The 27,008-nt window shown below is 42.6% G+C and overlaps 1 protein-coding gene across 1 annotated transcript in view; it reads right to left on the bottom strand.

Moving 5' to 3' along the window:
* The window catches only part of LOC126184750 (exopolyphosphatase PRUNE1), a 188,149-nt gene that overhangs the window by 56,168 nt on the left and 104,973 nt on the right, over window positions 1-27,008 (bottom strand). The window contains exon 4 of the mRNA XM_049927290.1: window positions 20,643-20,884. Within this exon, the coding sequence (XP_049783247.1) occupies window positions 20,643-20,884 (242 nt within the window). The remainder of the gene's footprint in view (window positions 1-20,642; window positions 20,885-27,008) is intronic.

The raw sequence follows: 27,008 nt of genomic DNA, 5'->3' as shown, positions 1-27,008 counted from the left end.
GTAGGGGAGCCATCATTAAGAAAGCAAGAAATTGGTTTATGAGAAGACCCCGACTACATGGAAATGCACTGCCTCGCAAGGGATGATGAGTATTAAAATCCCAGAGGAGGAGGAAGGGAGGAGGAAGTTGCTGAAGAAGGGCAGTTAAGGCAGCAGGCGTAAGAGTCCAGTCAGGAGGGAGATAAAGATTGCAAACTGTGACCCCAGAGTCCAGGTTGACCCTAACAGCAACCACTTCCAATCTAGTTTGAAGAGGAATCCACGTGCTAGCAACGTCTGTACGGACCAATGTACAAACGCCACCGGAGGTCCACAGGGGGCCGACCCAGTTTCGATAGAAAGCATGGAACCCACGAAGGGTCGGAGAGTACTCATCAGTAAAATGAGATTCCTGTAGAAACACACAAGCTGCAGAGCAAAACAAACTAAGGGATATTAACTCTGGAAGGTGACGGTAATATCCATTACAATTCCATTGGATAACCACAGAATGATGATTCAAATGGGGGGTGAACAGGCTGGTCATGACGCCGGGTCACCACCCATCCGTCACCGACAAGGAGGGGGCTACATCCATGAACAGCAGGTCAGAGCCAGGTTGCAAAGGTGGGGACGGGACCACTGGCGACACCAGAGGCTCCTTGTCCAGGGACTTGCGTTTTTTCGTTTTTTCTTCTTTTCTGTTTGAGATCAAGGAGGGCTGTCCTGCAAAAAGGAGCCAGCTGCAGCAAGATCTGTAAAAGAAATAGAGCGGGCCATCTGGGGGCCCACAGACCGTGGTTCTCGTGGTAGTCGTGTGGCAGCAGACATTTGGCCTGGAAGGTGCCGGGAAGGGGGATCCCAGGACGGGTGCTCTTGACCAGAAGTGTGACACTTCTCCGGCTGGGGATGGGGAGTGGCGCTCGGAGGGGTGGGTGTGGGAACCATAGGGGAGGGGGGGGGGGGGGGAGAGGGGTTCGGGACTAGGGTAAGAAAGGGGGAGGAAGGGGTAAAGATGTAACTAAAGCATAGCTAGACGTCATTGACACAGGATGTATATGTGCATACTTCTTACAAGCCTCAGTGTAGGTTAGACGATCAAGGGACTTATACTCCTATATCTTCTTTTCCTTCTTTTAAGTCGGGCAATCCTGTGAACATGGAGAACGATTGCCATGACAATTAACACACACAGGAGGGGGAACACAGGAACTCCCCTCATGGAGTGGACGTCCAAAGTTACCACAGAGAGGGGTTTGTGAACAGTGGGAAGACGTGTCCAAAAGGCAAGCACTTAAAACATCTGAAGGTGGTGGGATGTACGACTTCACGTCACATTGATAAACCATAATCTTGACCTTCTCAGGGAGGGTATCCCCTTCAAAGGCCAGGATAAAGGCACCAGTATCAATGCAATTGTCCTTTGGGCCCTTCTGAACACGCCGAACAAAGTGAACACCCTGCCATCCTACATTGTCCCTAAGTTCTTCATCAGTTTGAAGGATGAGGTCCCTATGAAAAAATCACACCTTGAACCATATTGAGAGACTGGTGGGGGGCAATGGACACAGGAATTGTGCCAAGATGGTCACAGACATGAAGGGCCACACACTGGCCAGCTGAAGCAGTTTTGATCAACTACGAACCCGACCGCATCTTGCTCAGAGTGTCCACTTCGCCAAACTTGTGTTCGATGTGTTTCACAAAAAATAAAGGTTTGGTATTGGTGAAAGTATCCCTATCAGCCCTGGTGCAAACCACAAAGCGAGGGGAAAGGTTTCACCCGAAGCCGACAAGCCTGACCCTCCTCCCAGGGGGTAGCCATGGAAGGGAAGGCCGAAGGGCAAAAGAAGCAGCACTAAAAGAATCATTTCCATTCAAAGAGATGGCCATAGAAGAATGGTCCGAGTTCTGGACGACCTGTAGGCATTTCATTTGCATAACGTCCACCCTGATACCACCCACTCCGATCAGGGGCTCTCCCCACAGGCATCACCCAGCCGCAGCAAGCGCCGTTTGGCAGGAGTTCCGATGCTCCAGGATGACAAGCAACCACTCCTAGGCTTACATGAGGTGGTCACAGCTCAGGTATCAGAAGTATGATCCCTGTGTTTTCATGGGACTCAACCAATTGGGTACATAGCGACCCCAGCACATCGGCTGGCTACCAAGCTGGCTATGTACCCTAGCATCAGACAACGATGTGAAGGAAAAGATGGAAGGAACCAGGAGGGCACACTCCGGAGACAACTGGTAAGGTGCTCTTCCCCAAATGGCTCACACTATGGAATAGAAATTTAGTAATGGAGGTCAAACCCAAGAGGGGGACCAGAGAATGCCAAAAGAATGAGGCAATTACCCAACAAAACCAAATCGCAAAGCTAACATAACCAGGAGGATAGCGGGGCCAACATAAACAAGGACACCAAGAGTGGGAGAGGAGAGGGCAGAGGCAAAGGAGCAAGGACAGGAAAGGAGGGGAAGGGAAAGGATATGCGACCTGGGAAAGAAGGAAGGCTTCAATAACTCTGGGCCCCGTGCTCGCCGCACACATACTCACGAAAGGACCGCGAGTCCCCTGGGGGAGTTTTAAGCTCGTCTCTCCACCTTCTTTGCCTGCCACACAGCCTTCTTCCACTATGAAGAGAGATTTGAAAATATACAGGCCATTGTTGGGCATGAAGTTTAATGATGACCTGCTTGCATAAGATATTTACATTTCACCTGGTGTGCAACTTTTGCTCTCTTGCATTTCATCCAATTCATACTCATACTAGAGCCACTACACTCCAGGGGAAATTACTCTCGCTTGTACCAATAAAAAACCACATGACTTTCCGTATTGTTACATAATTAATCTCTATTGTAAATAGCAGTAATTGCCCAGTAGCATTAAGGCAATTCTAACATCGGATGTGTAAGTGGACATGCATTTCATGTTTGGGAACAATACTCTGCTGGAACACCACACAACTCTGCTCATATATGAGCAACATGTTGCAAAACATGAACTACTGTGATGTTACATCACTTTTTGCATCACAGGGATTACACCATGTTGTAAAACACAGCTTTCTTACATAAATGTCAACATTCATACTCTGAAAACCACCACGAAGTGCATGGCTGACACTATGACCCATTGTACCACTTATTAGACTTCCTGGAAATCCTATATACAGGGTTATTACAAATGATTGAAGCGATTTCACAGCTCTACAATAACTTTATTATTTGAGATATTTTCACAATGCTTTGCACACACATACAAAAAATTCAAAAAGTTTTTTTAGGCATTCACAAATGTTCGATATGTGCCCCTTTAGTGATTCGGCAGACATCAAGCCGATAATCAAGTTCCTCCCACACTCGAGGCAGCATGTCCCCATCAATGAGGTCGAAAGCATCGTTGATGCGAGCTCGCATTTTTGGCACATTTCTTGGTAGAGGAGGTTTAAACACTGAATCTTTCACATAACCCCACAAAAAGAAATTGCATGTGGTTAAGTCGGGAGAGCGTGGAGGCCATGACATGAATTGCTGATCATGATCTCCACCACGACCGATTCATCGGTTTTCCAATCTCCTGTTTAAGAAATGCCGAACATCATGATGGAAGTGCGGTGGAGCACCATCCTGTTGAAAGATGAAGTCGGCGCTGTCGGTCTCCAGTTGTGGCATGAGCCAATTTTCCAGCATGTCCAGATACACGCATGAAACTTGCCCGCACGCGTTCAACTGTTTCCTCGCTCACTGCAGGCCGACCCGTTGATTTACCCTTACAGAGGCATCCAGAAGCTTTAAACTGCGCATACCATCGCCGAATGGAGTTAGCAGTTGGTGGATCTTTGTTGAACTTCGTCCTGAAGTGCCGTTGCACTGTTATGACTGACTGATGTGAGTGCATTTCAAGCACGATATACGCTTCCTCGGCTCCTGTCACCATTTTGTCTCACTGCGCTCTCGAGCACTCTGGCGGCAGAAACCTGAAGTGCGGCTTCAGCCGAACAAAACTTTATGAGTTTTTCTACGTATCTGTAGTGTGTCGTGACCATATGTCAATGAATGGAGCTACAGTGAATTTATGACATCGCTTCAATCATTTGTAATAGCCCTATATATATATAGACCTATTTGGTATCAACCCCACATGTTAGAACAATGTTTTAAGATAGATCTCTCGAGTGTTTTTCAAGCAATTTCATTTGCAAGCTGATTCCACTTCCCCATATCATATCAATGAATCAAAGTCTGCCATCTGCTTTACTCATAATTGGACCAATGTAATTATTTGATTTCATATCTGCAAAATACACTCCTGGAAATTGAAATAAGAACACCGTGAATTCATTGTCCCAGGAAGGGGAAACTTTATTGACACATTCCTGGGGTCAGATACATCACATGATCACACTGACAGAACCACAGGCACATAGACACAGGCAACAGAGCATGCACAATGTCGGCACTAGTACAGTGTATATCCACCTTTCGCAGCAATGCAGGCTGCTATTCTCCCATGGAGACGATCGTAGAGATGCTGGATGTAGTCCTGTGGAACGGCTTGCCATGCCATTTCCACCTGGCGCCTCAGTTGGACCAGCGTTCGTGCTGGACGTGCAGACCACATGAGACGACGCTTCATCCAGTCCCAAACATGCTCAATGGGGGACAGATCCGGAGATCTTGCTGGCCAGGGTAGTTGACTTACACCTTCTAGAGCACGTTGGGTGGCACGAGATACATGCGGACGTGCATTGTCCTGTTGGAACAGCAAGTTCCCTTGCCGGTCTAGGAATGGTAGAACGATGGGTTCGATGACGGTTTGGATGTACCGTGCACTATTCAGTGTCCCCTCGACGATCACCAGTGGTGTACGGCCAGTGTAGGAGATCGCTCCCCACACCATGATGCCGGGTGTTGGCCCTGTGTGCCTCGGTCGTATGCAGTCCTGATTGTGGCGCTCACCTGCACGGCGCCAAACACGCATACGACCATCATTGGCACCAAAGCAGAAGCGACTCTCATCGCTGAAGACGACACGTCTCCATTCGTCCCTCCATTCACGCCTGTCGCGACACCACTGGAGGCGGGCTGCACGATGTGGGGGCGTGAGCGGAAGACGGCCTCACGGTGTGCGGGACCGTAGCCCAGCTTCATGGAGACGGTTGCGAATGGTCCTCGCTGATACCCCAGGAGCAACAGTGTCCCTAATTTGCTGGGAAGTGGCGGTGCGGTTCCCTACGGCACTACGTAGGATCCTACGGTCTTGGCGTGCATCCGTGCGTCGCTGCGGTCCGGTCCCAGGTCGACAGGCACGTGCACCTTCCGCCGACCACTGGTGACAACATCGATGTACTGTGGAGACCTCACGCCCCACGTGTTGAGCAATTCGGCGGTACGTCCACCCGGCCTCCCGCATGCCCACTATATGCCCTCGCTCAAAGTCCGTCAACTGCACATACGGTTCACGTCCATGCTGTCACGGCATGCTACCAGTGTTAAAGACTGCGATGGAGCTCCGTATGCCACGGCAAACTGGCTGACACTGACGGCAGCGGTGCACAAATGCTGCGCAGCTAGCGCCATTCGACGGCCAACACCGCGGTTCCTGGTGTGTCCGCTGTGCCGTGCGTGTGATCATTGCTTGTACAGCCCTCTCGCAGTGTCCGGAGCAAGTATGGTTGACACACCGGTGTCAATGTGTTCTTTTTTCCATTTCCAGGAGTGTAGTTACCTCAAGGTATGAACTGATTAATTCCAATTGTTTGTTACTGTTACTGTAGTCATAGAATCCTATGTTTTTGCATTTTGTGAAGTGGACAGTTTTATATTTCCAAAAATTTAAAGGAAGTTGTCAATCTTAGCATCACTTTGAAATCTTACGATCTGGCTAAATATTTGTGCAACATTTTAATCAAAGTACTTCATTACAGATGATGACATCGTTTGCAAACAGTTTTAGGTTACTATTAATATTGTCTGTGAGGTCATTAACACATAGCATGAGCAGCACTTCCCTGGGACATGTTCGAAGTTACTTCAACAACTGTCAATGACTCTCAATCTCACATAATGTGTGGCATCCTCCTTACTAAGACATCCTCAATCAAATCACGAATTTCATTTCACACGTAATATGATCCTACTTTCACTAACAAGTGCTGATACAGAACTGAATTAAATTCTTTCTAAACCTGAAGAGTCATATTGTTGGCTTTTTAATTTGAAATTGCATGTTATGAAAGTACTATGTTTTGTGCATAGACATATTAAATTTGTCAAATGTATTATTTCTGGTAGAATTTGTTGTAAAAAAAGTCAAGAAACATTATGCTGGTGCTTAAAATTGCTATCATATCTCTACTTGCGAAAGTACGAAAATAAACATCTTCAGGTGTTTTACTCATTCAGTGGCAGTGAGTATATCAACTAATCATGGACAAGCAAAAACTTATGAAGTTTAACTTGAACTTGTTTGTTACTTTTAGATTAGATTAGATTAGATTAGATTCAGTTTACATTCCATAGACCCAAAAAATGAGATGATTCTTGTGGGTGTGGAACATGTCAGAAAGTATAAAATAAAAACATGAGACATTTGAATGTAATACTTACTACCCTGATCATTTGTCAGGAGATAGTCGAAATTGGTTAATACAATGCAGTAAACTGGAACAGCTAATATTTACAGAACTAACACGCTGTCAGAATGAAACACTGTTATGCACTATTAATAAATTTATCATACACAAAATATCTAATCTTGACTGTTGTGACCAAGTGTTGCCAAAACTGAAATCTAACCGATATATTTACTAAGCTGGTTTAACAGTCTCTGTTAAGATATTCATCTACGGAGTAGGAGGAGTTGTCTATCAAAAAGTCTTTCAAACTCTGTTTACACCGTGCTTTATCTGAAACCAAGTTTTTAATGGTTGCTGGCAATTTATTGAAAATGTGTGTTCCTGAATACTGGACCCCTTTTTGGACCAAGGTAAGTGATTTTAGGTCTTTATGTAGATTGTTCTTATTCCTAGTATTGGTACTATGTATTGAGCGAATGGTTGGAAATAGAGATGTATTACTTGCAATAAATTTCATTAAGGAATAAATATGCTGAAAAGCAGTGGTTAGAATACAAAGTTCCTTGAACAGGTTTCTCTAAGACGTTCTTGAATTAACACCACAAATGATTATTATCATAAGCTTTTGCACCCTAAAACTTTTGCTTAGTTTGATGAGTTGATCCAGAATATGATCCCATATGACATAATAGAATGAAAGTAAGCAAAGTATGCAACTTTTTTTTATATTTATTTCTCCTACATCTAACATCATCCTCACGGCAAAAGCAGACTTGTTTAGGCGCTTAAGCAATTCTGTGGTATGCCCTTCCCAACTGAATTTAGTACTGAGTTGTAATCCCAGAAATTTGACACTGTCAACCTCTGGTTCTGAACTGCATATAGTGGGTCTTCTCATACTTTAATGACAGTGAATTAGCTTTAAACCACTTATTCATGTCAATGAAAATTTGATTAGCAGCTATTTCTAAATGTGTACTTGACTTGCTACTTATTGCAGTCAGATGCTTGAGAAGATGCTTAAACACAACCTCGTCAAATAATTTTGAGAAAGCCAAAAAAAAGTGAAACTGATCGATAATTTGATGGTATCTCTTTATCCACCTTCTTGTAAAGAAGCTTAACTTTAGCATATTTTAGGCAGTCTAGAAATGTTCCGCTGATAAGAGATTGATTATACAAATAACTTAAGATAGAACTCAACTCGCATGAGCACTCGTTGATTAACTTTGTTAATATGTTATCATACCCACTGGAATACTTAAGATTTTAAGGATTTTATGATGGATGGTACTTCTTTGGGAGACATTCTTAGGGTTTGGTCTCCCCAACATCTATGTTATTAGTGCTGAACTTGAAGATTATGGGGACATACAAGTCAGAAATAAGACTTTGATGATAACTGTGATACATGCACAAATAATGTATTCGATATCGTTGTGTGCAATTTCAAAACTGAAGTTCGATTCCCAGTGAGCATAAAATTAACTACTTAATAGTCTTCAAAACTGTTTGTTCAACTCTCAATTTGGGATTTTCTCTGCACATCTTTGAGAATTCTGAATGAAGACAAAACAACAACCTGTCAGTTTAAAACTGGTTGCCAGACCAGCATACTGGCTCAGAACCTTGTCTTCTGCATGGAATGCTTTCACCAATTGAAGTATCCAAGTCCTAAGCTTCACTTCTGCCAGTACCTCTCTCCTACTTGCAGAAATCACTCTGACACTTTAAGGATAGGACATCCATTATGCCTGAGTAGCTCAGCCAACAAGAGAACTGCCTACAAAATGCAAAGTTCCGAATGCAAGTTCCAGTTCAGCACACAGTTTTAATCTACCAGGCAGTTTCAAAATAGTGCACTCTCTGCAGTAAATGCAGCTATTTCATGCACATCTTTATTGGGAAGAAAAAACTGTATGTTTGGAGCACTGGATGTAATTGACCGTTGTCACTACAGACCACTGCAACCACACATCATGTTGTCAAGCACATTCCGTGTGATCATTTCTGAGCAGTGACATACCACACTGGAAATTACATCCACATTCATGTCCACATCCATGAATGCATTGCTGTCTCTTCTGAGAGAGGCTTATAGGACAATATGGCTTGTTGAACCCAATGTAGGCAACAGTGGAATTAATTGCCAAGTGAGGTATGAACTGCAAAGAGAAGATGAATTCTGAGCAAGGGAAACTGCATGTCACACCCACTGTGTAGTTGACAGGTCATTAGAAATTGAGCACCTAGCTCAGATCTGACAACGAAGCGGAAGTAGATCAAGTATATTCCTTTCAAAATATCACAGCATTTGTCTTAAATGAGTTAAGAAACCATGAAAAACAAAAAGGAAGCAAGAATGGTGTTAACTTCCAGTCAGTGACAAGGCCATTACTGGTGTAGTATGAGTTCAGATGAGAAAGGAAATGGGCTGTCTCTCTTCAAAGTACCCATCCTGGCATCTGCCTTGAGCAATTTAAGAAACTCACACAGAACTTAAATTTCGATTAGTGGATGGGGATTTAAACCACTGTTCTCCTGAATAAAAGTGCAGCATCTGCAACACATCATTCCCAATGATGGATAATACGACAAATATTCTTGTTGTAAAAGTCTGCATTTTCACTGTTAAAAAAATGTTCCACCTCGAAAATTACCTCGTCGTAATTTTTAAAATACTCGTACCTGCCTTGCAATTGTTTCTTCACCCAAAGACAGAGGATGCATTACAACCCATAACATCTGGATCCTCCCCTCTACCACTAATACCAGTTTCTTTGACTTACACAGATGGGATTTGTCTTGACCCTCTGCCTCTTTCAGTCCACTCCTCCACTTCATTGTGTGCCATACCCAACTTCCTCTGCCTGTGCCACGCCAGGCTCACCTATCCAACTCACAAATGTATCAATCTTGTGAAGTAATACACAGCACTGATAGTGACTTTCTTTTAGTCTTTTTTGTAACAAGATGTATCAATATTCCCCATTGCCTACCGACCCTGTAAGTATGAACTGTCAATTTTTTGATACTGTGATACTTCTTGACAACTACATTCAATGCATGTTTCTAAGCTTTCATTATACTAGTCCTCAATGTATTTTTCAGTCTAAACGCCTCTTTTACATTATATAATTCCACTGAATTTCAAGTCCCTAATACAAAATTTTTTGCATAAATGTAATAATGACATCCTTTGTGTGTTTGTTATGTTCCTCCTATTTTTGTTTCATTCAAGGATGTGAAACATGCTACTTTGCATTTTTTGTTCTTTCTAGAAAACCAAGGTTAGGACCGGCTATTTGTCAAGGAACAGACATGAGTATTGACACCAGTTAAAAGAATGTATAGAACCGGAAAAAAATGATATACCATCCATGAAAGGCATGGTTCATGCATCATGCATCTAAAAGAAGAGGAGCTGAGAAAATAAATTTCTTTCACAATTAATTCTTACAAGGAAACGTCACCAACTCGACCTTGTATTTTAAGTAGTAAAAGGCACATTTGCAATATATCAGCCCCAGCTATCGACCCCATGTGAAAATTTGGATCATAATTCTGGTAGTAAGTAGTTGTGACCACCTCAAAGTACAGTTTTTAAATATGTGCTTGCATTGCTTGTGTGTCACTCACTCTACCCCTTCAGCTGCCTAATGCCCAAGCGCCTAGTACTTTACAGCAGAGTGACAACCAGAGACCTCCTACTCACGGGATGTTGACGGCAAGGGAAGAGGAGGGAGGAGAGGGATCATGTCTGCCCAATGGATAGAAGTAAGTAATATGAGTATGTCATTCAACATCAATATGAACAAACCTAAGCAACTATACAATTAAAACTTCCTGGCAGATTAAAACTGTGTGCCGGACTGAGACTTGAACTCAGGACTGTGCAAGTCAAAGGTCCCCAGTTTGAGTCTTGGTCCGGTACACAGTTTTAATCTGCCAGGAAGTTTCATATCATCGCCCACTCCACTGCAGGGTGAAAATCTCATTCTGGAACTAAACAGTTACTATGAAACAAGGTTTATAATCTTTATTTTACAATTTAATCATCCCAGCCTCGTTGGAGAATAGTGCAACTCCTACAAATGTACTTCACCTTAACAGTGTCAGCTTTGCAATCCAAAGAAAACAATACACAACAGTGATATTAATAATGAAACAGCACTACACTACTACTTTAATGACACATTAATTTCAATGATTTACAGTGCATTTGTGGACTGCAACCAAAAAATGTTCAGAGCAAAGAGATTTATGGCACCAGCTACAAGTCAGAAACCGCACACACTGACACAATGCCACTGTACCAATGTCAAAATAGCATTTCACTGGATGTTAAAAGTTATCTGGCCAGACACAGGTGTAGCCACTTTGATACCAGGGATACTGGAAGACTGGCCAAAATAGTGGTGCTCGTAACTGCCTGTTAAGATGAAACTGCATCTGAAGGATGTTGTTACACTGGCCAAACTTCAAATTGACACCAAGAAGCCATGCCGAGTTGGTAAACCTGAGGACAAAACTATTGAATGTATGGAAGCCAAATACATCCAGTGGTGGACAGTACCATGTGCCACCTGGTGATATTGCTGTGTCTTCCGCTCCACGCTCTTCATGCACTGACAAGCTTTTGTGGATGGAAAATAAGCCCACAGTTAGAATTGTTCTGCTATAATCTTGTACAGTTTAAAAAAACATCTTCTGTCACCACGTCTTTAAATATTCCTTGTCAACTTGTTTAGAATATGAGGTGACTGCTACAACACTGTCCGCATGAAATACACTGTGTTTGATTCCTGGCCCAAATGTCCCAGTTGTCTCTTTTAAAGGGACAAACAGAGGTGACAGCAAGTGTGTATCTGCATACACTACTGGCAATGTTGTGCAGCTGTGCACTGTGTTACTGATAAACTGTACAATCATGTAAACATCTTTCGTCCATTTTTTGGCAAGAGATCAACCAGCCATAATTTCAAATTAAACTCGTTCTGATCTATAGTGCAAACTTTCTGCCTGAGCTCTGGTGTCAGCAACAAATTCTTCACATGCATTAAGTATTGCTGTCTCATCACCAGTTTTCTTAGTTTTAGTAACATGCATTATTTTTCGTGACAATACCATGTTTCTTCTTGAAAGCATACATTCAACTAGCAGATTCCTTAAACCTTTTTCGTCCCACCTTCATTGTGGCTTGAATACCCCACTGCTGTATATTAACATTGTGGATAATCATCTTTTTTTCTGAATGAGTTATTAACTTTATCTTGACAGACTGAATTGACCTTGGGAAGCTTTTGTTGATGCAGACCCTAGTTTTCAATTTATTTACTCCAAATGTACATTTCCTTTTTTTTTTTTTTTTTTCATAATCTAAGGTTAATCTTGACAGTCCTGAAATACAGATTTCTCTTCTTTTCACTTTTCCAAAAGGCGACAGCTCATTTCATGTACTACTCTGTTACAGAGAGGGGCAATGTGGTATCCTACGATGCTACATTTTCAAAGCAGGATTCATCATCTCTCACTTGTTACACCCGTGTCCCATTGCATCAACGAAGCTGTTCAACAAATGTTACTATTGTGAGTGGGCAGCCTCATTATTGTCATTGTCAGTCTCTCATAAACAAGCAACAAACACCAGGCCACTATTTCACTCTATGTCTAGCACATTCTCATTCATGAAGTTGTCTACGATTTCTGCAAGAAAGGGCTAAATAATAGCACAAAGAAAGCCTCATACACTTTTGTTTACCTTGTATAAAAGTTTGTTGAATAGCCGCATGCAATGTCACCAGTCATGGCTTTCAGGAGCTCTCATTCTTTGATGTTTAAATGTTGCAACTAGACCCATCATTCCATATCAGTCCTCGAGGTGACACACTGTCACTTGTTACCATAACATTATGACGACAACCTCTTACTCACATCTATGTAAGGGGTCTTTTCAAAAAATTACAGAACTTTGTACACAAAATTTTTCTACGCTTGCCTTTTACTTACTAGGGCATGGACTCCTTCAAGATACTCTCCTCCACAATTGATACGCCACTCCCAATGCCATTTTCACTTCTGGAAGCAGTCTTGATATGCCTCTTGCTAAATCGTTTGAAGCGTTATCTGCGAATTTTCTTTTATGTCGTCTATCATAACAAATCATCCTTTCAACAGGTTTTTAACTTTGAAAATAAAAAAAAAAGTCCGATGGGACCAGGACTAGAGAGTACGGAGGATGAGGCAACACAGTTATTTTGATTTTTGTGCAATAGTCGCACACCAACAGGAATCAATGTTTGGGTGCATTAGTGTGATACAACAGCCATGAATTGTTTCATCACATTTCAGGCTCTTTCCTTCTCATATTTTCTCGCTGGCATCGCAACACATCCCAACAGGACCATCGATCAACAGTTTGTCCCTGTGGCACGAATTCATGATGAACTTGTCCTTAAAAGTCAAAGTAAACTATCAGCAAGGCTTTGACATTTGGCCTGGCCTGGCCTGACTAGCTTCTTTCAGTCTTGGAGAACCTCTCCCCAATGTGAAGATTGGTCTCAGCATCATAACCGTAGACCCATGTCTCATCACCAGTTATGATTCTCTTAAGGAACATTTTGTTCTCATTTGCACAATCCAAAAGCTATTCACACATTGCAAAGCCTAGTTCTTTCTGGACTCATAAGCCATGAGACGAATTTGGCAGCAACACAATGCATTCCAAGATGCTGTGTCAGAATTTCATGACATGGTCCAACTGAAATGTTACATTCTTCTGCACTCTCTCAGACACTCAGTCTTCAACTGACATGCACAACTTCATTGACATTAATGATGCGAGTGCCGTGAGTAGCTGTCGAAGAAGTTCTGAACAAGGGTCATCTTTAACTTTGTCCGGCCATTTTTGAACCATGTGAACCATTTGTAACACTGAGTACAGCTTAATCACTCATCACTGTAGGCTTCCTGCATCATTTGGTGTGTGTCTGTAAAGGCTTTCTTGAGTTTCAATCAAAGTTTAATGCGGACGCATTGCTCCTCTGACTCTGCCATCTCGAAATTTGCAAACTGTGCGACACAACATTCTACTCAATACACACTAAACAATAACTAACAGACATACAACAATGAAACTTCCAGCAGTTACACATTAAACACAGGTATGTGCAGGGATGCCAACCGAATTTCGCTCCAACACACCATTGGCATGAAATTATGAATGTTCCAGAAGTTTTTGAACGGACCTTGTGGCAGTTCTTCACTCTTAAGTATTAGGTGATTGCCGTTGGCAAGAACAACAGACAATAGGTGTGTGGGCATATTTAAAAATTGTACTTTCAGGGCATCATAACTGCATACTATCAGAATTATGGCCCAATTTTTCACATAGATTCAACTAATGGAGTTAGAAGTAACATACAACAAAATTTTGCAATCATATGTGAAACAGGTGAATAAAAAATATACTGTGGTAAGGATCCAAATCTTGAACCAATAAAAACCATCTGGGAGAAAGACAGACAAGGGAAAAATGCAATGGGGTTCTTTAACACAGTAAACAAAAACTAAACATATGAAACACTGAGAACCATAACCGCTTAAAGCACATCGTCAACTGTCAGACAGTAGCATTTATTTAAGCTTCTTACATCTGTTGATATTATGGTGAGTCAGGTTTATCTGTGCTGTAGGCCCACATCATATAACGTATTTACTCGAATCTAAGCCCCACTTTTTTTCCGGTTTTTGTAATCCAAAAAACCGCCTGCGGCTTAGAATCGAGTGCAAAGTAAGCGGAAGTTCTGAAAAATGTTGGTAGGTGCCGCCACAACTAATTTCTGCCGTCGAATTTATGTAGCGATTCACAGGTATGCTTTTCAGGCACAAAGATAAACACTGACGCCAAAACCTCTGCGTCAGTAAATAAATAAAAAAAAATTAAAAAAACGGTGGAAGACGAGATTTTTTCTCCGCCCCGAGTTTCGACCACTGCATTTTCATACATTATCCAACGAAGTAAATACAAATTCCGTATTGTTCATCTTCGAATGTAGCAACATTTCAATGTACTGTACTACGAAAATCCGACTGGCAAGACTGTTTGGGATGTTTGTCAATATGGCCAACTCTACGTTCTGAATTTTTTGTACCTATGAGAAGAGATGGTTGCTAATAGGAACTTTTATGAATTGTGAATCACATGCAGTATTCTCTTCAACATAAGAATAATACGTATATAAACATTTTGCCATGTATTGTTTCGTGTTTGCTGCTATCTCATTTAAATCCTGTCTGCTTAATAAACTAAAGTGAGACAACAGCAAACGCAGAAGAATATACATATCATGTTTATATTCGTATTATTCTTATGCCTAATAGTGATACAGTCAGAAATGAAGCATGGCAATTGACTAGATTTTTAAATCTAAGATGACTCTAATTTCTGTGCAGAATGTTATGTACTAAAGAGGCGTCTGCAAAGGTTTTCAAACGGAGAAAAATTTTCGCTAAACTCTCGTTCAGAACATCTTCTATCATACGCATTCTATTATTTGGTTCTTGTTGATCATTATCAAAGAAAGCAGCAGTGTAAGTAACAACAAATAGCAGTCTCTTGCCATTGTTTCGCTAATGAGACAATTCCTCTCTTTTTTTTTTTTTTTTTTTTTTTTTTTTAAATTGTAAGCGGCGGTAGCGCGCACAAAAGCAAGCCATGCCGCGAGCGGGACAGGTCGTAAACACTCATTATCAGAATGCGACAAGCAGAGCATGACACAGTACAGTAATGCATTTTCAGCTTAGAGTGACGTAAACACCTATAACAAAGAGAACGGCACTTATCAGATCAAAGAAAAGTAAGCAATCAATCCAAACCAGACGAAGCACGTGAAAAAGGAAGGGTACCCATATAAATACGGACGGAGCGCCTGACGCATAGCAATGGCTACCTGGTAAAGCTTAACTGCTAAGCTTACTACGCGAACCAAACTACTGTAGCTGTATCGTCATTCATTCGACCTAAATTGTCTCTCATATTACAATGGGCCAACTTTGTTTCGATTTGGAGGTGCGGCCTAAAACTTTACTCTCCCCTTGAATTTCGAGTCTCAAATTTCAGGTGCGGCTTAGTTTCGGGAAAATTTTTTTTCCTTGATTTCGAATGTCATTTTTCAGGTGCGGCTTAGATTCGAGTAAATACGGTATATGAACATTAAAAAAAAAGCTGTCTCACTGGTTTCTCTGATATTCACTTAAATGAAGGCTTGATGATGGTATGCTTTATGCCCTTATGGTTCTCAGTCACTCATATACAAGCTGTAGATTGCTAAATATGGCAAGCTACTTAAAAACCATGTCTCTCCCCCCCCCCCCCCCCCTCTCAAGCGCGCGCGTGCGCGCGCACACACACACACACACACACACACACACACACACACACACACACACACACACACATCACAATTTTTTAATAATTATTCCAATATTAACCATAATACTATCATTTTAACATGGCAGCAAGAGCCAAGTTTAATGTTCGTTCTTACACTATGTGATCAAAAGTATCCGGACGCCAGGCTGAAAATGACTTACAAGTTTGTGGCACCCTCCATTGGTAACGCTGGAATTCAATATGGTGTTGGCCCACCCTTAGCCTTGATGACAGCTTCCACTCTTGCAAGCACACATTCAATCAGGTGTTGGAAGGTTTCTTGGGGAATGGCAGCCCATTCTTCATGGAGTGCTGCCCTGAGAGAGGTATCGATGTCGGTCGGTGAGGCCTGGCATGATGTCGGCATTCCGAAACATCCCAAAGGTGTTCTATAGGATTCAGGTCAGGACTCCGCAGACCAGTCCATTACAGGGATGTTATTGTCATGTAACCATTCCGCCACAGGCCATGCATTATGAACAGGTGCTCAATCGTGTTGAAAGATGCAATCACCATCTCTGGATTTCTTTTCAACAGTGGGAAGCAAGAAGGTGCTTAAAACATCAATGAAGGCCTGTGCTGTGATAGTGCCACACAAAACAACAAGGGGTGCAAGCCCCTTAAATGAAAAACATGACCTCACCATAACACCACCACTTCTGAATTTCACTGTTGGCGCTAAACATGCTGGGAGATGACATTCACCGGGCATTCGTCATAACCACTCCCTGCCATCAGATCGCCACGTTGTGTACCGTGATTCATCACTCCACACGTTTTTCCACTGCTCAATCGTCCAATGTTTATGCTCCTTACACCAAGCTAGGCACCGTTTGGCATTTACCACCGTGATGTGTGACTTATGAGCAGCTGCTTGACCATGAAATCCAAGTTTTCTCACCTCCCGCCTAACTGTCATAGTACTTGCAGTTGATACTGATGCAGTTTGGAATTCCTGTGTGATGGTCTGGATAGATGTCTGCCTAGTATACAATACAAACCTCTTCAACTGTTGGCGGTCACTGTTAGTCAACAGACGAGGTCAGCTTGTCCACTTTTGTGCTGTAAATGTCCCTTCACGTTTCCACTTCACTATCACACTGGAAACAGTGGACCTAGGGATGTTTAGGAGTGTGGAAATCTTGCGTACAGACGTGTGACACAAGTGACACCCAATCACCCTACCATGTTCGAAGTCCATGAGTTCCATGGAGCTCCACACTCTGCTCTCTCACGATGTCTAATGACTACTGAGGTTTCTGATATGGAGTACCTGGCAGTAGGTGGCAGCACAATGCACCTAATATGAAAAACATATGTTTTTGGCAGTTTCTGGATACTTTTGATCAGATAGTGTATATGGGCTTCAAATTTAAAGAACAAGACTAGCATCAAAAACTCTACATGTAGCTCACGTACCTCAACGTCTTAACTGCAACTTCAGATAAAGAGCAACAAAACTTACATTAACTTTAAAGAATAGCGACAAACACAGTGTAAAGGTTGGTTTAGTGATTAAAGGGACCAAACTACAAGGTCATATATCCCTCCTACCTGCAACAGGCAAATCTACAAAACTACACATCAAAGAAGGGCCCAGTGCACAAAATCCACGGAATGTGAACTGAATGTCAACAAAGCCTAGAGAATGGAACAAAGAAGAAAAGGGGGTATAGAAGAAAGATGGGTGACATGCCTCATACCAGGAGCAGCTGGAGGCTCTCAAAGGCAGGGGGTGCGATAGGGGACACATCTCCTACCGCTTACCAGAGTCACCCCACCCAACACTACCCAGAAAAGACTACCTAAATGGACACGGCAAGAGAAGCACAGGAAAACAGGAAGAACACCAAGTTGAACATAACAACAAGACGGGTGAACAAGTGCAAAAGAATGGTCGGGCGAGGACTGGGGCAGACTACAAAGCCCAGACAACATTGCACAGTTGAGGCAGAGGAGGCAACAGGGCACCCTGCCAACCCCTCAATGGGCCGAAAAGGCTGAGGCACCCTCTCTTAGAGAGAGTGATTAAAAATCCATTCACGAATAAACCGTAACACCAGGTCAGCCACTGAGGCACTGTTGGCTAACACCAAGAGTAGTGAGTCAGAAAGACTGAAAGTCCCCTGCAGGGCAGTTAGGTTAAGACAGTCCAGCAAAATGTGGACCACCATCAAAAAGGCACCACAACAGTGGGGTGGATCCTCGTGATAGAAGATTTGACCATGATCAGCCAAGTCTGTCCAATGCAGTGCCGGCAAAGGACAATGGAGTCCTCGCGAGAGGCCTGCGTAGAGGACCTCTACAAATTTGTGGTCTCCTTTATCGTCCATAGTTTCTTTGGCAAAGTCAGAGTATGCCATTCCGTATTCCAAATCCTTAGATCTTGATGACATAATCAAACCATAGTCCAGTTCCAGAACACCAGTCTGAAGAGGTGGCTTGCCAGTAGCTGATTTGGCCAGCCTATCAGCAAGTTCATTCCCCAGTGTTCCAAAATGACCCCAGGTCCATACAAAGATCACTGAACATCCACATTGTTTGAGGGCAAAAACAGAATCCTGGATAGTCAGTACCAAAGGGTGGTGACGGTAACACTGGCCAAGAGCTTGTAAATTGCTCAAAGAGTCACTACAGATGAGGAAAGACTCACTGGTGCAGGAATGGATATGCTCAAGAGCACGAGAGATGGTTACCAACTCCATAGTGAAAACACTGCAGCCATCAGGCAAGGAGCAGAGTTCATGACATCCACCTTGAATGTAAGCAAATCCAGTGTGACTGGAAACTATCGGGCCATCAGTATGGGCTACTACTAAATCCCCAAATGTGCCGAGAATGGAGAAAAATTGGCAGTGGCCAACCTTAGGGAGGGAGGGAGGGAGGGAGGGGGAGGGAGGGAGGAGGGGGAGTGATGAGGGGGAGAGGGAGGGGAGGAAGGAGGGGAGGGAAGAGGGGAGGGGAGGAAGGAGAGGAGGAAAGGAAGGAGGGAAGGGGAGGAAGGAGGGGAGGGGAGGAAGGAGGGGAGGGAAGGAAAGGAAGGAGGGGAGGGGAGGAAGGAGGGGAGGGGAGGAAGGAGGGGAGGGGAGGAAGGAGGGGAGGGGAGGAAGGAGGGGAGGGGAGGAAGGAGGGGAGGGGAGAAAGGAGGGGAGGGGAGGAAGGAGGGGAGGAAGGAGGGGAGGAAAGGAAGGAGGGGAGGGGAGGAAAGGAAGGAGGGGAGGGGAGGAAAGGAAGGAGGGGGAGGGGAGGAAAGGAAGGAGGGGAGGAAGGAGGGGAGGAAAGGAAGGAGGGGAAGAAAGGAAGGAGGGGAAGAAAGGAAGGAAGGGAGGGGAGGAAGGAGAGGAGGAGGGGGGAAAGGAGGGGAGGAAGGAGGAAGAGGAAAGCAGACAACAGATGCAAAGACAGGCATTAAAGACATCGTGTGGAGACAGTCCAATTTCTGTTGGGGCTCAGAGTAGGATAATAGAAGGTCAGAAGTTTTGAATTCTTGAATCTTCCTTTCCTTTTTTATAGATCAATCAATCTGGCAAGCAAGGAGAATGGGGACCAGAACAGTTCACGCTCTTGGGTTGTGGAGTGCAAAGGACTGCACACATAGAGGTCAGCTGCAGTCATCACAACTAGGAGTTGCCTCACATTACAAAGACCAGTGACCAAAACAGAAAACTGGAAACAGCACATGAAGGTGGGATATAGGGCTTCATGTTGCAATGGTAAACCATAACTCTGGCTTTTTCTGGAAGCATATCCCCTCAAAAGCTAGGATGAATGGGTTGGTATTAATGTATTAATCCAAATGTCCTTAGGATCTCTCTGGACCCACTGTGCCATGCCAGATTAATTCCTATGCCTCATCAGACTGAAGGAGGAGGTCACTGTGGAAACTAATGCTCTAGATCATATTTAAGGACTGGTGAGGAGTAATGTTCACCAACATGTCTCCTAAGTGCTCACAGGCAAAAAAGGAAGCCCACTGACTGGCAGAAGAGGTTTTAATCAGAAGATCACATCTTACTAAGTGAGTCACCTTCATCAAACTTATCTTCAATGTGTTCTACAAAAAAGCAGTTTGGTAGCTGCAAAAGTCTCCCTTCTGTCCTCAAACAAACCAAATAATGGAGGAAGGGCTTCACACCAAGCTGGCGGGACTGGCCCTTCTCCCAGGGGTGGACAGGCAGTCGAAGCCAAGGAGAGTGGAAACATGAGACAAGTCCATAGAGGAATAGCTGGGTTGTCATCAAAGGAAAACACCGAGGGAGAAAAGAGGGGCGGGGGGAGGGGCAGAGAGAGAGGGGGGCCAGGATGGGAAGGAGTGGCTATGGAGAAAGGAATGCAGCTCAGGAGGGAAGAGATGGTGCAATAGCTCAGGGCCCTGTGCATGTCACACACATACCCACAAAAGATCTGTGGGTGCCCGGAGGTGGGGGGGGAGGGAAGGGGCGGACATAGCACAAACAGAGTCGTGTGCTAATATCAAGACATGAATATTGTTTTACTTTTGACTCCATGAGTATTCTTTCCATCAGAATCAAAACAGCAATCAAAAATAATGTGCATCATTGGTCTTTGCTTACAGAAACTGGTAAAAAAAAATTATTTGAAAAGAACATGCAAATGAGAACACTGCCATGATGAGAACAAACCTGAATCAACAAGGGGAGTGAGGAAACTGGGATATTAGACACTACTTTCATGTCTTTCCTCAATAACTGTGAAATTGACAATTCAGTTATATCACATCGAACTGACAGTAGCTCGCTGTAAAGAGTACCACGGCCTGGCTTATTCACGAGTCGTTTCTCCAGCTCTTCCAGAACTGACACATCTTTGGCAGTAAACTTCTTCGGATTATCCGACAAGCAAGCCGTGTCTAAGATGATTGTGCCTGCAACAAACCAAAACAAATTTTATAAACAAATATCAAACAAAAACATTTACTATGAAAAAGTAACATTAGGGTTACATTCTTCAGAGAGAGCGAGAGAGACTTTAAAAAGACCAGAGATACATTTAAAAGTAAAAATTGAATATGACACATATGATGTTTCAGGGAGGAGAAACAAAGCTAAGTGTGTGCTAAAGATGTGGTTCAGAATGATCCATTACATGTAGTGAATTAGAGAGAGAGAGAGAGAGAGAGAGAGAGAGAGAGAGAGAGAAAGGAAACTATAATTGGAATGTCACAGACATTTATCAACTTCAGGATTATGATCACATAGAAATATACAGTAGCACGAGAAACATGTGAGCAACAAGAAATAAGAGTGACCTGTATAAACAATAGTGACAAAGAGACAGATAAAGGTAAGTATATGAAGAAGGAAAGCACTCCTTCGGGCTTTGTTTGAACTCATTACCACAAAAAAATTTCTAGCAAGAACAAGAGGACAATATGAATTTTAAGTGAAAAAATCTCAAACAACGGACTACAGTTTGTCAATCTTTATCACTTTGCTTAAATAAAATGCGTACAGAGCAGCTGTGTGTTATCAGGCTACATGGCTCTGACATCCACAATAGGATGCACGAAAGTTGTAAGAATTGTGGAGTCAAGTATCCAAGCCTTTGTGCGATTGCCTCCAGCCACTCCACATGTGAATGCCTTTTCTAAATACTGTACTGTTACAAATACTGCTATATAACATACAGAACTTTCCAAATGCAGTCAGTGATGTTGACAGAAAACTCATTCATCTAAAATGCCCAGAACATTCTGGTACAATGTTTTATAGTTATAAAAATTTTCATTCAATCGTACTACAAGCAGCTGCACATCCTTAGGGGAAATTCATTAAGATCGGTGTTGTGGGTTATTGGAAGGGAGGCAATGGTGGTAGATTTCATTCTTCTAAAGTATTTTCCTTGATGCAGGAAGGGCAGGTTAATATACTGCCAGACTCTTCATCACCACAGACATCAGATGTGCTGCTTTTTGTATTCAATGGAGAAGAGGAATATCCATAGTTGTGTCATTTTATGAAATCTTACAGTCAATCATTTTTAAATCCCTGGAATGAATATTTCAACAAATGCTTTTCCAGACCACAATGATTAATTAATGTACTTTTGGAGTAAGTGCTGAGTTGAATATATTTTGGAAGCCAGCAGAAGCTTCACCACAATTTGCTGACAATACTGTGAACTGTACATGTTCCCACAATATTGTCATTGATCTAAATTGATCCCTGTGTGTCAGTGAGCAACATACAGCATCATCAAGCTTTCTACGCAAGGCATTTATCATAGAGAACAAAACTTCTATAGGCCCCCAAATGAAGGTGTCCAAATGAGACAGTTTTGAAAACTTTTTCTCACATAATAATACACTGTTTTCATATGTTTCAGAGCTATGCTACTTCAACTTTATTATCACTCTCATTTTAAGATAGTGAAAGAAATAAGAGATTAACGAAATGTATTCTGTACTTATTGTCTGTAATTCTGCTGCCACCTCATCACATAAATTGTCCAAAATGAATCATTTGTGATGATAGTTGTTTCGTAGGCCCCATAAAGTGAAAACAACTGCTATCAACACCTTCCACTAATGCTCGGCACTGCTCTGTGCCACTCCGCTCCACACTGCTCTGCTCAGTGTCACTATAATCACACACACTGAACAGCATTGGTTTGTTTTATCAGTGCTGCTTTACTTACCACACTGCTCTGGTCATGCCACACACTTGTGGGCAGTAAAAATCAGCAATTAAAAGTTTTGCTGTTTAGTTTACTGTTGGGTACTTTACACAGTCACAATTAAAATTTCAGATGTAAAATACGGTGCTTGCCATAAACAACAACATTAATTCTTAATTAATCAAGCTTGACAGGTTTCCTGTAGCATGTCGCTACCACTGACATAGACAGGGATACTCGAGAGCTTAAAGAACAGCTAGTGAAAGCCAGTCTCTGATATCTAGCCTCAACATCTTCTACCTAGCTACTCTCAACTTAGTGGTAGCCACCTCAACTAGGGTAAACATTTAAAAGCTGTCAGAAGGACATCACTACATCCCATACCAGCACCAGAAGTAGGCACTTAAGGCTCTAAAAGAATGGTGTATGTGTCAGAAATGGAAGTGCTAAGGAGCCATTTCCCCCCCCCCCCCCCCACACACACACACATACACACATACTCAATGCAACTATCAAATCCTTAATCTCCATTTTTCCATCTTCCAAAAGAAATGTCTTCTAATGCCACCTGCTACTAGTTAACAGTTTTCGTCAGTATCAACTTGATATAAAGGACGATTTAATCAACAACCCCTGCAAGACTCCTTAATGAAAGTGGAGAACGGTGCCATATGATTAGTGAATCTGCGGCCTCATGACAGGGGTGAGGGGATGGGGTGGGGGGTGGCAGGTAGTGGAGGGGGGTGGGGAGAGTAAGGATACCATGTTAGGCATATACAGTAGAATGTTACAGCAAATATTTGAAGATAGTAATTGGGAAAACAGCTCATTGATAAAGGTATCCACTTCACTTTCAGCCATCTTTCCTGTAAGCACTGCACCCAACTGTGACATGTTTCCTGGGAATTGTGACACATGGGTTTTGCCTCCATCAGAAATTTCATTTCCCGAACACTGATCCATAACCAAATCAGTTCCACTCCAAAATGAGTGCTATTTTACCAGTAATGATTTTAACAATTTTCTTTGTCATCCTATTCCATCTGGAGCTGGGGGTGGGGGGAGGGGGGGGGGGGCTGGCTGGTCCCATCAGGCAAAATTTATGATCAGTAACTTCCCTACTCAGACAAAAACAAACAAAGAATGATCAGACTGCCTTGGATTCATTTTATCAGATTTTTTAAACTCTCATTTCTCCTTCAGTTAAAATGGATGTGTTATAACTGAGACTACACTTATTGATTTACCTTCATCTGCCCAATGGAGAAATAATGAGAGCTAGTATCTGTAAGCTATTTGCTATCTGGAGGAGACTCAGGCTTTAAGACAAAGGTACATCTGTATTAATACTTGCTGTTGCAGCTACAGTGGTCAAAATAAATGTTGCATATTGTTGCTTTATCATCAGTACTGGGCATAATAGGAAACAAAACTGATTTTGTTGGAAAAGTCATAAGAAAAAGTAAGGCAAGTAAACATATTTTTAATAGATAAACACAAAAAAAGGAGAAACAAAACCTTACGAAAGATTCCACGGCAAACACTAGTTTCTTCTTGCTGTCACCTTGCTTAACACATGGGTTATGAACCAATTGGCCCCACTCGTAACTGGAGACACTTTTCGATGTAGGTAGGCATACTCCTTAAAAAATTGCACAGAGAAGCATTAGGGATATTACCCCATTTCTTCACAACAGTATGTATGAGGCTCTGTAAGGTCTCTGGTGAGACAGGAATATCACAAACTGCTTGTTTTAGCCTGGCCCATGCATTCTCAATGCAGCTGAGCTCTGGAGAACGTGAAGACGATCCCACCAAACTGAGTCTATGCTCTACTAATACAGCTCCTTTATGTTCACCAAATAGAGCCAAAATATGCATAAGGACATTGTCCTGATGTTTCACACCAGTCATCCATATATTGGCACAAGGGGGAGTCCTGAAGCCATACATGATTCCACCCCAAAACAGGACTGAACTGCCTTCATAATGATACAGTTAGTGTGTAAATGTTGTCCTTTTTGCCTCCACACTTCAACTGCCAGGGTGCAGACTGATATTGGTCTCATCAGAAAATAGCATTTTGTCCCACTACTACCTGGTCCACAAAGAGTCGTTTTGTGCCTACGTGTCATGAGGCCCTCACCGAATCTGATTTAGAGGAGCAGCTTCAAGGGTCTTCTGGCAAGTAATCCCTACGAATGGAGCCTATTTCATATCATTTGTGTTGCAGATGTTTGGAACTGCTGCTGCAGACATGTAGCATTATATTGAGGGTTTCTGTCTGCTGTTATATGCAGTCCTGCACACATATTGTTTTTCTTCTGTGGCCATATCTGCGACAATCCTTAACTGATCCTGTCGCTAGAAACTTTTATCAAATTCTAGTGACATCAGTATGACTCATAGCAACATTCACCTCTCTTATTCCTCCCTTCATTAGAGGGACTATACGGAGCTTCTGACTGTTGTTGTTCAAACCATCCTGAAACAACACAGCTCTCATAATCACACACAGCTCAAGTACTGCAAAATTTACAGGTGACAGCTCAGGGTAGTACATTATGTCTTCTGTACACATTCCATGCTGTCATGTCAGCTTCTTCATTTGCCTGGATTCTCACATGCCCCAGTTCCCAGCAGGGTGTATTTCCTTACCTTGACACTGTAGTGTTTTAAGTGTGTATGGCATCTTTTGGGCCACTTTGTCTGCTGGGTACACTTACTGAATTGTTCTGTAGGGCACTTAGGGAATTGAAGCAAAGTTATACCATCAATTGCACTTCATCCACTCCAGTGACTTTAGGACTGCATAGAGCTCAGCATCAAGACTGTAAATTCATCTGCAAGTCTGACCTTAGATGGAAACTACTGAGCAGCTAACAGCATGGCACTGCTTAAATTCACCAGAGTAAATAACAAATAATGAAGCTCATCTAAAAATTTGTAAAATATTCATTTAAAAATAAAATATGGTGTACAAGGTTTATTGTACTTTATCAAATTTAAAAACAGCATTGGCATCACTATTAAGCAGAGAGGACACTATCTCCAACTCATATTAAAACATACGTCTGCTACACCGAGCTCTTAAAGTTGATCCTTCACTCTAATCCTCAAGAGTTTTGTTGCTCCTCTATGACTTTCATTCATTCTGCTGATGGTTGGGCAAGGAGATTAAGAGACCACAGACTTGGGGGATCAACCAGACCTTTTATGCATGTTGCACGATGAGGAACTTCTGCTGGATGATTAAAGGCCTCGTAAAATTTATGATTGCAGTAGGGTATAAAAAATGACTTTTGTACTTAATTTGGTATGCAACATACCACTGGATTTTAAATAATGGTAATTAAGTAATGCATAATTTATAAATTACGACTTCCTTCGGAAAAAAAATCACCTCCTGATCATGTCAGTCTGAGGGTGTGCTGCCAACTCAGAACCTGAAGTACCACCCTAAAAGGAAAGATCTCATTATAAAAGGAATACAAAAGCCACATTCATACAGTTGCTGATTGATATTGCATCACCATAAGTCAAAGGGCTTTTTAATATAAAAAATATTCCTATCAAGTGCTGTCTATGCAGAAAAGCCTTTTGCACCAATGCTCTGAGAAGTATTTGGCTGTTGAGTGTAGAATGGTACCTATGGAAACCTCACTGAGGAGTACAGACATTTTCTGGTTTCTAGAGTCATACTAAGTTGCTGTTCCCTATACAACTGGTAAATACACACATCAAAAAAAGTTTTGCATCACCTCGGCTCCAAGAGTTCCAAAACCTGGACAGAAAATTGGAATAGAGATCAACATAAACATCATTTCTGCCCTTTTTATTGCTCATGAAAACCACACATTGCATGTTGTGCCACCATACAGTTAGACCTTCAGAGGTGGTGGTCCAGATTGCTGTACACACTGGTACCTCTAATACCCAGTAGCAAGTCCTCTTGAATTGACACATGCCTGTATTCCTCATGGCATACTATCTAAACATTCATCTGGGCACTGTTGGTCCAGATTGTCCCACTCCTAAACAGCAATTCGGCGTAGATCTCTCATAGTGGTGGGTGGGTCACGTTGACCATAAACAGCCCTTTGAAAATCTGTCCAAGGCATGTTTGATACGATTCATGTCCAGAGGACATGCTGGCCATTCTAGTTGAGCGATGTCATTATCCTGAAGGAAGTCATTCACAAGATGTGCACGATGGGAGTGCATATTGTCATCCATGAAGACGAATGCCTTGCCAATATGCTGCCGATATGGTTGCACTATCGATTGGAGGATAACATTCATGTATCATACAGCCATTACCGCGCCTTCTATGACCACCAGTGGCATACTTCGCCCCTACATAATGCCACCCC

Source organism: Schistocerca cancellata, chromosome 4 (assembly GCF_023864275.1).
Source record: "Schistocerca cancellata isolate TAMUIC-IGC-003103 chromosome 4, iqSchCanc2.1, whole genome shotgun sequence".
NCBI classification, from domain to species: Eukaryota; Metazoa; Arthropoda; class Insecta; order Orthoptera; family Acrididae; genus Schistocerca; species Schistocerca cancellata.
The sequence above is the reverse complement of the archived record's forward strand: the minus strand, read 5'-3'. Positions and strand labels throughout refer to the sequence as shown.